General features: G+C 36.1%; 1 protein-coding gene across 3 annotated transcripts in view; it reads right to left on the minus strand.

Moving 5' to 3' along the window:
* ASAP1 (ArfGAP with SH3 domain, ankyrin repeat and PH domain 1) overlaps positions 1 to 13,759 on the minus strand; it is a 144,983-nt gene that overhangs the window by 21,146 nt on the left and 110,078 nt on the right. For all 3 annotated transcript variants that reach the window (XM_085053573.1, XM_085053570.1, XM_085053571.1), the window contains 5 exons: positions 13,124 to 13,209; positions 11,468 to 11,583; positions 9,148 to 9,215; positions 6,602 to 6,709; positions 5,028 to 5,256 (listed from right to left, as the gene is read on the minus strand). In XM_085053573.1, coding sequence (XP_084909699.1) covers positions 5,028 to 5,256; positions 6,602 to 6,709; positions 9,148 to 9,215; positions 11,468 to 11,583; positions 13,124 to 13,209 — 607 coding nt within the window. The remainder of the gene's footprint in view (positions 1 to 5,027; positions 5,257 to 6,601; positions 6,710 to 9,147; positions 9,216 to 11,467; positions 11,584 to 13,123; positions 13,210 to 13,759) is intronic.

The raw sequence follows: 13,759 nt of genomic DNA on the forward strand, positions 1-13,759 counted from the left end.
AGTCACTTCCTCGTCTTAATTGTGATTTCTCACATAGCTGAGAAGTTCAGATTTCATAAAGGACATTTTCCTAACACAAACAAAAAAACACCCCAAAGCCCAAAAAGAAAACCCCAAAAAACTTGACTTAGAAGATTTTCATTTTGCTTCTGCTGGGCTTTCTTTCCCTCAGTTACTGGAATGCAAACGCTTACAGTACTAACTGCTGTCATCTTTCATCACTTTTTCATATTAACAAGATGAGGCTTTCATGTATAAATAGACCAAATAATCTCAAAATTATTGTACTAAGGTAAATATTTGGGTAAGGTCTGCAATTAGTAGTGCATTGCCCTTCAGGGTTGGGGCAGTTAGTGTAGTAACAATTCATTTGTGTACTTGTGAAACCATGCAAAGCTATTGCCACCCAATCAAGAAATGGTGGGTTTAGAGTATAAAAAACTCACATGTGTAATTTTTTTTAGCACTTAATGAGAGATAGGGAAAAAACAAAATTCCAGTTAATGGTAGAATGGACACTGCAAAGGAAAGTAACATATTAAAAGTAGTATTTTCATTAACAAATGTTGTTATTCTTATTTTTAAATTTCTCATTAGTGACTTTTTGCATAGATATTACTAAAAGCATTCTCCATTTCGTCTTACTTCAGATCAATATTTTCAGTACTGAAAATAAGAGCATAATTAAAGACAAAATGATCATGATCACTCTGAATAAGAAAGCTAAGAATATACATTGATTCAATGTTAGTATTTGAAGTACATTATATAATTAATGCTCAAAAAAAGGTTCAGTTTAAAAGAAAAAGATAAAGTTTATATTAAAGAATGTTGTATTTTGGGTTGATTCAGAAATAGAAGAGCCCATGAAACTAACAGTCATCAGTTAGCCTTCCCTTCCTATTATGGTATTAAAAAATACAAAGTCTTAGTGGGATAAATAGCATTATTTAATCAAAATGTGCAACGCATTTATAAGAATACTAAAAAAAGTCTCCCAAGTATTTGCAAGAGAAGTATAAAATCCTGAAACCATTCAGAAGAAACAGGATAACCTCAAAGGCTGAGGTAATGGAAATGAGAATAAATACATTTGTGCTATAAATTAAGGATTTCAGTTGCAAATGGTAGTAGACACTGTGTAATGCCTGCTATGTCACAGTATGATACAATCAGAAAAAAAATAAATAGGACCAAAGGATTCTTTGATGTGGTATTTTTAGTAGAAACAGCAAATTTTACTGCTGTCCCGACACTTCCAGCCAGTTGTATTTCAGAAAGCTGATTTAAACAGCAAAGGTACAAAGAAAAGTTAGTGTGATGAAAGGATACCTTGAACCCCAGGAGAATAAAAATACTCTTCAATCAGATAAGGTAAAATACGTTTGGTTTGTTTAGTGTAACAACCCAGCCATGGAGGTTTGTATGATTCCCATCCAGGCAGTGCCTTGCTAAGGCCACCAGGCACAGAAAAACCACCAAAGCCAAAGGGCAGTGTTGGTACCTGCACAAAGTAACTTGGTGAACTCAAAAAATTCTTAATCCTGTGTGCAATGCAGTCAGACAACTTCTAGAAGCTACTAGTAAATTCAAATAAACTAATTTGGTTAGTTGAGTCTGATCTAGTGAAGGAGCAGATATGATTGTGTTTGCAGCAGCAGTGGACTGGAACCACAAAGGAAGTGCCTTTGGGTTTATGTACTTCATGTTTGAGCTGAGACAGAGTGTAAAATATGCAAACTTGTAGATATTGAAGATCTAACTTCATGATACAGCATTTGTCCCTGACCTTCATGTTTATTTGGGATAAACAGGCAGAACCACAATAATCAATTAGCTTTCAGCTAAAGTGAAGGAAATCTCGCTTAGATTGCCTAACACTCCTCCAAAACTAGTTAGCAACATTACCCTCACTGGATTTGCAATAAAGGTTGTGCAAAATTTTATTTAGCCAACGTGGTGAGCCATGCAACTACTTAAATTTTGATTCTTCTGCTTTGGAAAGCTTTTTGTAAAACAATTGCAGAAGACCCACTAGATGTCTGGAGCCATGCAGGTGTAAGCTGGAAAGAGCAATAAAAAAGATGATTTTCAGAATGTTACAGCTAAAGATTTGACTGACAACAGAATTACGCTGAACCTGACTAAGCTTAGATAAACTATTGAAAAAGACACAGAGTGGTTGTCTCAGGCACCTACTGCACTCATTCTGTACTTTTCATTCTGTTAGGATTAACTAAATCTGTAGCAGAGACAGCAGAAAGATGTATCCACAAATGAGACAGTGTGGAGTAAAATACATGGAGGTTGCAGCATTTTTAGGAATATTTTGAAAAGTTATCAAACTGGAAAATCTGGACATGAGTTATAATGATGTATGGAGAAACTTAAACATCCCCATACCACTCCCTCCAACTATTGCACCTATACAGCTATTTTTAGCCAGTATGTCCACTGAAAACCATGAGCAAGAGTGGTGTGCCTTAAATTCCTTTAAACTTACCTTCTCTACCCAACACAAGTTCAGTGGGTGGCTTCCTGACCACTGCGGCCCCTCAGGAACACCACAGAACTTTGCTACCCAGAAATTCACTGGCAATGAAACCAGCTTACAGAGAGCAACAGGGAGGGGTTTTGTTAAAAATAAAACATGTTTTGGAAAGGCAGTTTTATTTGCATGCCCCAAAGGATGAAAAGCCATGAAAGTTAAAAATCCTCTGCCTCCTTCTAAAATGAGATCCACCAGCTATCCATTCCCTACAGACTCCATATCCTAGCAGGGGCCCATGTTTTCTGCCAGGGCCTCAGAGCAGCACAGGGACAAAGATCAGATTATGTTTAGGGACAGAAGATAAGCTCAAATTTACAGTTACATACAGATTCAATGCTTTTGTTAATCTTGTGGTTTAGGCAGCTTAGTGAAAAAGGTAACAGTATGTTTTCATATAATCTTAAATACAAATAAGATATTAAAATGAACTTTTTGAACAAAAACACACCATCTGATAAGTAAGCTTCTGTGTTAAACTTTAATGTAAGGGATATATTCTATTACTACTCATCTCAGAGGAGGTAACTTCTACAGGTTTATGTTTTCCTGCACAAAATAACTAACTCTGTTTCAAAATTCAGATGTGTCAACAGTGACTTATGGAAGTGAAGAGTCTCTGCTTCATCTTCTTTTAAACAATCTGAGAGCTGGATGAGGGGAGATAACACGGAGCAGCATAGTTTAAAATGAACCATAAGTGCATCTGAAATGATGCATATACAGCAATCTTCCCCCACTGATGAACTGTCCTATGCATTTGTCACTTTGTTCCCCCATCCTTTTGAGCCTTGAGTTATTCCTGTAATACAGGCATGTATACAATGGAATCTTCTAATTTCACAATATCGTTGAATGGATGTCAACCAAAACTTCAGCATCATTCAGACTGTGGAATCTTGGCATACTTGACGCAGAAAAGCATAGTGACTTTAATGTAACAGCGCTTCTATTCAACCTCTCTCTGACTCACCCTGTGAATCTGGCATTTTCCACTCTGATGAAGCAGTTAATGTTACATTAGAAGGCAATTTTGTGATAACAGAATATTATTTCATTGTAATATAAATAAGGATTTCTTTGCAAAATCTCTGACACGAAAACATGGAAGACCACAATGCCTCAATTCTTTCAGAGTAGCTTTGCTGTTGTGCTGATTCCCTGGTCTAGGAACACCAAGGAACGTCCAGGAACACCTAGGAAAATATCTAACATTTCAGAAACCAAAATACATATTTAGAATGAAATATGAACATAAACATTCTCCTTCCTGGAGTAAAAGACAATTTTCTAGGTAAGTCTGTATGAGAGCTCCACTATATAATGACAAAGAAATAATGCTTATTATAATTCATTGAAAGCTGACAACATACTAAGCAGTGTATACAGAGAGATACCAGATACAGCCTCATTAACCTTCTTCAGGAAATAGGATGCATGATTAATTTCCCAGTCTTCCAACTTTATGACAAAAAAAGAAGTTAGGTTAGACTGAAGGAACATCTGAGCCAGTACACTGTGTTTGCAATGAACAATCCATAGCAGACTGTGAGACAGAGCATGTAAAAGGGATGGAGAATGGAAGGAAAAAGTAGAATCTTGTAATACCAGCAAGCAGGTCAACACAGTAAAATTACAAGGAATACAATCGAGTCCCCAGTGAAACTGATTACAAAATCTCATGTGAAAAATGCAAATCTGGCAAAATCTCTTTGCCTCATAATGGGGAACAAACTGTTTAAAAGAGAGAGCCAAGGGATCCATTTGAAAGTTGCCAGTCCATGACAAAGACTGATGGAACAGTAGTGCTTAAGCACAGCATCTGAACCATGTAAAAGCAAACACCTGATGGCAACACTGTCTTGTCCCTTTTACTCTGTCACACGTTGATAAGAGCATCTCTGCATTCTTCCTAAACAAAGTCAATTACCAGTTGAGAAATGCAGACATAATAGTGCTAACAAAAGGGAGCATCAGCATAACTGCTGAAGTGTTAAACTATAGTGTTAACCCTCATCACAACTAAAGATCTCGCTAACAAGTCTACTGTAAAAACACAAATTATAAATTTCTAAATTAAATATGTAAAGAGGGATGAGGGGTTTCTTTGTCCGAAAAAGTAGATCTGCCCATATTATAATACAATAAAAAGTTCTGTTCAATAAATATATCCTCTAAACTTGAAGATTAGAGATATCTCGGTCAAACCATCATGATCCACTGCAGCTGTCTCATAAAATTATCTGAGTTTTATTTAGCAGAGTATTAGTTTATTCCTCAGCCACTCATGTTCAGTGCTATGAATGAGTTATTACAAAGTTTCCCTCAGCTTTTTTAAGTTTAAAACATGCATTGTATGACACTAATTTATCAATAAGGAAAACACATTCCATCTCAAAACATTGCAATGTACCTCGTTAAAGGAAGGGCAACAGTGGAAAAATTACTGCTTGCAAGTATAGTTTGGAGACAGACTTACCTTTGCCAGCATTTCTAGGAGGAAGAGGAGGAGCATCAGAGGTTGGAGAGGTGGGTGAGTCTGTGCTTGCAGAAGCAAAGATCTGGTTGGTAAAAGCTCCGTAGGAGAGTCTTTGCTTGTCTCTGGGAGTGCTAAATGAAGGATGAGTCAGTTTGTCTTGGGGAGAAAGGCTTGAAGAGTGACAAAAACTTTGGGGTCTTGGAGATCTTTCCTTTTTTATAGGACTAGGCTGTGAATAGAAAAAGATGTGATACAGCTTTCTAAACACTAAATATAGTTAATACGTTTGGAAAGTAACATACCAGAAAATAATTTAGTGAATGTGAACCTAGTTTTTTTCTTTATTAGACAAATAAGTCCCCATGCCTCCCTTTTTCAGCAATCTCACCTGATAGGTCCTCTCTTCTAAATGAAAATTAAGATTGTAGTATCAAGAAATCATCATGTACACAAAATTAGATTTAATCTTAAAGCAGGAGACACACGCTAATAATAAACCAAATAAAATCAATAAAAGCCTAGCAAGTTTTAGAATGTAAGAGTAATTTTCAGTGCAGATAGCACGTTACTCAGACCAGACAATTATCCTCAAGAATCAAGTATATTACCCCACTGATGTCCTAGTAAAAATGAACAAACACTTCTGACAGATCAGATTTATTTGGTGCCTGAACTAGCAATATAATCCATGATAGAGCTCTTTTTAAACGCATCTAATTGCTCTTTGAAGAAATTTTACACATCGGTTTTTGCCTGCTGTACGTTAATGGGTGCATACGGAGCACGATCTGTTTCCCTGCAGCTCTGGTTCAGGTTATTATCTCCAGCACAGCATCCCTCATCCTCCTGAGGCTCCTCACACAGATGATTATTTTGTTCTCTACTGTCCTTGAGGACATGTAAATTACTTTGGTTTCTGAATTTTTCAGTCCCAAGTGTCACAGAAAATGAGAAGTTGTCCACATTTCTCTCTGCAGCACTCATTTAAAATAGGAGAGGTGTATTCGCATTTATTGCAGAAATAGAGCACACAGTAATTAACTGGCTTGCTAAAGTAGGACACTGAGGCTAATTTCTCACATGCTCTAGGATGGCAATTATTCTATGCCCTCAAGTTTTGCCTTTCCATTACTTCTTTAAAAAAAAAAAAAAACAGGAATAAGTAGCATAGCACGGTTTGTGAAAAATAGAGTTATTTATTCAACAACTAGGTTTTTAATTAATTTATGGAAAAAATTAAGTATGTAAGCTTTGGATTTCTTCCAGCTAAAATCTTACAGCCTAGAATTCTGAAGAGGATAAAACGACAAAGTAGTCCAGATTTGCTGATTTATATTATACTGTATGTCTTGTCAAAGTCAAACTTCTGAAACAGCCCATAATAACTAGGTTGACAAAGTATATTCAAAAAGCACTTTGGCAGTCTTTAACACAGGCCTCAAAATTAGGGTTTTTTCCCCAGAAATATCTGCAAGAAAAGAAAGGTTGAAGTGGGTCTCTAATTACCATTTATTCCCAGGGAGCAGAGATGATGACAGTTTTTGTGCAAAGCTGTATCAGTAATTCACACTTACCTTATCATCCAAGTCATCATCACTTTCATCAATTTCATCCTGCCGAAGATTCCATTCATACTCCACATGGACGTGTGGGTTTAGCTTTCCTGCCTTGGCTTGAGAAAGCTGAAAGAAAGAAAAATTCTTGTTAAAATACTTGCTGTTCTTTTGGTGTTAAATAAGTTAGTTTTGCAACGGTAAGAAATAAACTGAAATATTTAGAAGTTTAAATTTTTTCCGGATCAAAAAAAGAACAAAGCACTTTCAGGGTGATCACACAAATGTCCTTTACTTGTTTGAGGTACAGAAAAACAGATAAAAGGCAAAAAGGAAAAATTTTCTCAAAACAGTCAGAAGTGGCCATGTTTAACAAGCATTTGAAAAGATGACAAGAAGAGAAGGTACATGCAAAAAGGGATCTGGAGCCCTCCTTTCCAAAGAGGAAAGGCAAAACCTATTTATAAATTTTGGAACATACAACTGCTGCTGCTCCAAAATCACAATCCTTGTACTTGAGTCAAATGAAAAGGTATTTACCCTTTATCCAAACATTTTGCCTCTCTCTCTCACTGGATGAGAAAGGCAATATGCCTTAGGCAAAAAATTCCTTGACTTCGCCAGCCCAAATTATGTATTTCACATTCTTAAATAAACTACTACCTCAATGAGCAGCAAAAAGAAACTAATAGAGCAGTTCATGGTTCTTCTGAGGAAATAAATTCTCCTTTTCAGTGCCTAGATTTTCCATCATTATTTATTCCTTCACATCCTTTGAAATGTAGTCTACTTGATACTAGTTGATTCAGGAGTGCTTTTAACCATCCTCCTGAAATAAAATTTGGAATAAAGAAAGTATTCCAATCTGTTATGTAAGTATTCATGAGCCCATTTCAGTTGAAACTGAATTTAATTACACAGTAAAGACTCCAGTTATGCAACAGAAATTATTTTAGTACAACTATCATAATGCAAACACCTAGTTTTTAATCTTATACTTTTTATTGCCCATGGCAAACAATATGCTCATTCATGCTTCTTTTTCAATCTTAACCTTATCTCATTGCTGCTTTTGAAAAAAAAAAAAAAGCAGAAATAATTTTCCTCTTCAAAAATGAAAAAAAAAGAGAAAAGGCATAAATGCTCTATGAGAGTCAAATGAAATAAGCAGTGTGGTATTAATGGAATTTTGATTACAAGAACTAAACGATTAACTGCTAGATAAGCTCACTGATAGCATCCACATGATTGTTTGTTCTGTAACACAGCCAGTTATTATCACATTAATTAGAGAGATACTATAAAGAAAAAAGCAATCCATCCCAATTTTGAGCTGCACAGGTGATCTGTTCTCCAGCTGGCAGAATACTCAAACCAGCACTTACAGCAGACATGGCAGTAATTGAGAAGCCAGTCCCACATTACCAACCATAGCAAAATGCTGACTTGCATCCCCGGAAACACAGAAAATTTCTTTGATTTGAGAAGGACAAGCTCTTTTGATTATTCAATAATTAATTCATGACAAGAACTTTCAATTGTCAAAGGAAAGGTATTAAAATTACCAGCTGCAGAGTAAAAGCAGATATCCTTGGATCATCAAAATGAGGAAAAAAAAGAAACAGAGTTAAGCGGCAAGTGATAACTGTTTCCTAAATTCTCCTGGTTTTGTCTTGAACGTGAAACTGCCACAAAACTTAGACTTTTTAATACCTTAATAGTAACTAAATTCACTTGCCTACTAAATGTATGCTGGTGGCAGCTTAGAGGGTCAAGAAAAAACAAGCTTGTTGGTCTTATATAGAATCCTTATTCCTGGCTAAATTCTTCGCAGGAGTATCTGGGAAAATCCTTAACGCCCTTATTTCTTGAACACCTCTTTTTGAGATGTGTTTGCTAACATCCCTCATACACTCTCAAAATTCCAGGAGGTATTTGCTTTGATCATGTTCAGCAGAGTCATAAAAGTCCCACAGAAGCTGGTGTTCTGCTTCTTTTGATACACCAACTTCCAGACATTACACTTCTGCTTCTTTCTCCTCTGAGGAGAGTAATTTTAAGTTGTTTCAATTCTCCTTGTAAGAAGACTTTCACCATCCCTGAACTATCTGTTCTGTTAAATAATCTGAAAAAAGCCAAAGCAGGAAAAGACAAACAAAGAACCTGACCTTACTGGTCCTGACAGGTTTGATATTACAGGGGTTATTTAGTACTCCTGATATAAAAGCCTCTAAGAAGAACTTTGAGGTGATGAAGCCCAAATCTCCTTGAATGATGTATTTATTGATACATCTGACCCTCCAGTATTTCAGGCCTTCAAATACACTGGTTAAAATAACTAGTACTGCCACTAGCAGAAAGATTCTTTTCTTAAACTGTTGCAAAGAAAATTACTGTAGCATTTTAGTTAAGAAAATAGTCACCTGTGGTAGGGCCTTCAGATCAGCACACAGCCAGCTGGCAGCAATATCCATGTGTGAGATACAATGGTACTGATATATTAAGTAGATCCCATTTTTTAAAAAGTAAACATTCCCCTTGCCTTTGTCCCCATGCTCAGTTCTTACCAGTTCCTCACACTGGACAGCTTTCACTCTTTTTGCTGTGTCCAGAGCCGTCTCTCCAGCTTGGTTTACTACAAAATTAACAACACAAAAAAGAGTGATTCTTTGAGATGTCTAAAGAAACAATTCATTAAGTTTCACTCCTTGTAGGACAGTAACTTCTAAAAGTGATCAAAACCATCTGTTTACTCTATAGCAGCTGCAGCTCTTTAAGATTCCACTTTAAGTGCTCATGTATTTCATGTATCATCAGGTTCTTTCTGAACAGCAGCACCTACTGGGACAGTTCCCAAATCCCTTCTAACCACCCTAGCAGAGAGTATAAAGGAATTTAGTAATTCCTATCTCCACTTATTGCCTTTGCCAATAAAACTCTTACATGAATAAGCAGGAGAAGCAAGCAGACAGGGTAAAATAGCTCAAAAGAGAAAACTCATCTAAGACTTAAAAATATAAAAGGGTAAATGTTGATCCAAGTATATTTTACTTTGATTAATATGTAGAGTTTGAAGCCTTAATTTGAAGACATTTGAGCAAGAATAAATTTAAAACTTTCTAGTTTCATCTTTATAAAAGCTATAAAATAGTTTACAGTTTAAAATAACACCTGATCAGAAAGAAGGCAGTATCTGAGCCCTCTGGAAGGTCCTCTGGCACAACATCTAATGAAATCCTTCCCAGATGCTCAGTAGCAAGTGTCAGTAAACAGAAACAACTCCCACACCCAGTATGGATAAACCTTAGGTAAAATGTGTTCTCACAGTACATCAGTAAATGCCATGAAGTTGGAACTGAGAATGCTCTACAGCACATCCAGATTGTAAAGCATTTCTGTGACCAGGAACTGAAAATGATCAAACTGAGATCTATAAGCATAAATGTCAGTGTGAAATATTACATAGAGAATGCCAGTCAGGAATCCTAGAAAATACAGAGCAGTCCTCTGTAGAGAAAGGCTTGTGACTTTGAAAGAATTCAGACCCCTAGAAGAAGGATTTCCTTATGGAAAGATCTACCTGAGATGGTTCAATTCAAAAAGGAATGAAAACGCAGTACTTCTTCAGTGAAGTTAACACTCAGATATCTTAAGGGACTACATAAATTCCAAACTTTCAACTTCTAAGTATCCACCTGATGTTTCAAGGTCTAAAGACTACGCACAGTTCATATGTGAGATCACTCAAAAAACAACAAAAAGAACACAACACTGTCCCTCCTACAACCTCAAAAAAAAAGACACACCAGAAAGGTGTGAATGCTCCTCTGACATCTACCTAGGAGAGACTTCAATGGAAAGACCAATAAACTTGCTTTAACTTGATCAGATTGCTTTCCCATTACAACTGCTAAAAAAAGTAATATTAAAATCTTTCACTAATCATAATATTGGAACATATTCAAAGGAGGTATAAAAAGGCAAAGGAAACCAGTGACTTCTGCCACTAAACTGTGAACTTCAATTTATACAGCAGTTCTTTACCAGGCAGTGGAGGAAAGTGATGGTGATGAAGAAAAAGGGAGAAATAAAATTTCATACTCTCCAGTTTTCATCAGTTGTTAAAAACCTTCTCTCCTATACCATTAATTGACTGCATGCAAATATTTTACAGACATGCTGATCACACTTAACTCCTGGGCCTAACAAGCTGGATTCATGGGATAACTTCCTAACTCATGAAAAATGGTAGGGAAGGGAGACCATCTAGAAAACAAGAGATTATCCTAACTGTGAGTGAACAGAGATTCTATCTTTAATTAAACTTTTGGAAAGCCACGATGAACAATGAACTGACACAGGTACAGCAAGTGTTACACCTATCTCACAAATGCAGGTGGCAAAGAGCAGCAGAAAGGCAGCTGAGAAAGCTGATCCTTTCCTACTCAGTGGCAGTGGTGGCTGGGATGTGCTGGGTGAAACCACAGCTCCAGCTGCCATTGATACCAACAGAAGAATTAAGTGTACATAAAGCCCACACATCTAAGAGTGGATTTAAACATTTGAAACATTATAACATACAACTTCTAGATTAAACAATAAACCTAAATTCCAGACAATTTAAAATGGGTCAGAAATAAAACTCTGTGAAAACCTAGGATTTGCCATTAGTATTTCATATTAGGAATTTTTTTACTATTATCTTCTAAGAATTCCATGTCTTAACTGAATGTTCCCTTTAGGCTTGTTATTGGAAAGTTCTTCATCTTTCTAACACAGTTTTATTTTAGAAGTTTACTTACCACCAAGAAATAAAAAAAAGTGGCTAAAATAATGTAAAGAAATTTTATGAAATCTTTATTTCCTGGTTTTAAAAAATGAACTTACCTACATCAATAGTTGGCTTCCCCCTCAAAAGCAATTTCAAACACTCAGGCTTATTATATATACTGCAGTAGTGTAGAACTGTATTACCCAATGCTGTTTGTTTGTCCAGGTTTCCACTAAATAAAAAAAAACAAACAATCAAGAAAATTATAGTAGCTGTGCTGTTCATTTCAGATCTAGCATCCCTATAAATAATAAATGCATAATAACTTTAAATGCATAATAAATATGAAGTAGGAGAAAAATATATTTTTAGATTAAACACTACTTTCAGAAACTACTAAGAATTGTTCCAAGGACACTGAAAATACCTGAGTTGTGATTGAAAATGACTGGGAATCTACAGATGTTCATTCAAAAAATCAAAGAAATTAAACTCAAAGACTCAAACCTAGTCCTCTATAAGGTCATGCCTGTTGTTTTCCACCTGCCACTTTACTGGAATTCCTTTTTTAAACATGTTAAATTAGCCCAATAGAAATATCTGAAAAATCATTCTGATACAGTTAAAATAGGTTACTAAGTCCTATGAAGTCAAGGAACTATCAAGAGGGTAGCTGTGAGAATGAACAAAAGAGTTGCAAGAAGGAATGTAAAGACACACATCCAGTCAGGGAAAGACCAGCTGTGCAAAGGGGCTCACAGGGCTTTTAAAAAAACTGTACCTCCTTCAGTTTTCAAGTTCTAACCCCAGGTTTCTCAAAAACTGTTGCTGACATTCTGGGATCAATAAAGTATTTCCATAAACCAGAAAAGCAAAGCTCAGGAGACAACAGCTTTTCCCAGTTTTGCCTATATTGAGAAGTAAGTGCAGAGCCCACAGGGTTGTTAAGATGCTCTTAAAGTTGAGACTGACACAAAAAACCACAGCAGACAGAAACACATACAAGATTATAGCTGTCTGAAGAAACTATGAAGCTTCATAACCAAACAAAATAATTCTAAATAATCATCCAAAATAAAAGGCTCAAAATAATAATTTGGGCTTCTAAAACATTTTCCAAATTATGATTCAAACAGCTTGAAAATATTTGTAGGTTATTTTCTGTTACTTTAATAACATTCCCCTATAATCAGCACTCACACTTTTCATTAAGGTTTTTTACTTCTATGAACACATCCCTTGACAACAAAGAACAACTCAGCCAATAAGCTAGATATTGAAAATTACTAATTAAGAAGTTCATGCTCTCAATAGCTTTAATACAGTTTATTAATTATTGGAACACCTTTTTCAAAGTCAGTCTAGCACCTGTTCATAATTTTCTGAGAAAGATCCTTGTTTTCTACAATTCCTTTGCATGAGACCTGTATTTGGCACATTTACCTGCCATCCCTCCTGTACCTGAACTATTTGTTTGCATTGCTTCATATTGTCATGTGCTGTAGATCAATGCTCTCTTGTGCATTACAGAGGTTTTCCTTTCATCCTATTTCTATGTAACTTCTTTAAATGTTTTAATCTACTCATCTTTCCCTCTCTCTACTCATCAGGAGCGCAAAGGTCAACTCTGAGGTATAAACTATTCTCTTTTGGAACATATGCAAGGAGAAAGATTATAAGTGATGAGCAAACACCATCCAAGGCACTGCCAGGATAGCTCTGAACATCCACATTTTTCATGTACAACTTAATGAAAAGTTAACAATCCATACCAGTTTTGTACAAGGAAGTCAACCAGATGGAGAGAGGTTTGGTCAGCAGTCCGGACTGCTAAATGAAGTGCTGTTTCACCTGGCTCCTAAACACATGTAATTAGAAGTTAGATTTCTGTGTCTTATTTCTGCAAAGCTTGTATAGCAGACTTATGAAATACATGTCATTCACTCTTTACAAGTCTTTCGAAAGAAAAATATTAGGAAATGATGATAAAATGATTTTGTTTTAATATCTAAAATACACCATGTGCTTCCAAGGAAATGGCATTACACTTTCTGAGATCTTAGCTTTCCCAAACCCAGTTTTCACTTTTCCCAGCTGGATGGAACAACCCTGAGGAGCTTTTAACCATTTTAGCCACTAGTAACTGAAAGGGATGCTGTCAAGGAATACTGAGTAAGTTTGCAGTACTTGTTGCTTTATGATGGCTTGGTGAGCACCAAGCAAAGTCACAACACTAATTGCTAGAAAAAAAGCATCACAAAAATCAGTCCCACATACATTAAATCTCTTACAGACTTGAAAAACAGTTGAAGTTAGAAAGAACCTGAAAAGGTAATCTAGTCCAACCTCCCTGTGCAAGCAGGGCCACCGAGGATCAGTGCCCAGGACCATGTCCAGGTGGCTTTGGA

This window comes from Lichenostomus cassidix, chromosome 2 (assembly GCF_008360975.1).
Source record: "Lichenostomus cassidix isolate B80296 chromosome 2, HeHo_3.0, whole genome shotgun sequence".
In the NCBI taxonomy this organism is placed as follows: Eukaryota; Metazoa; Chordata; class Aves; order Passeriformes; family Meliphagidae; genus Lichenostomus; species Lichenostomus cassidix.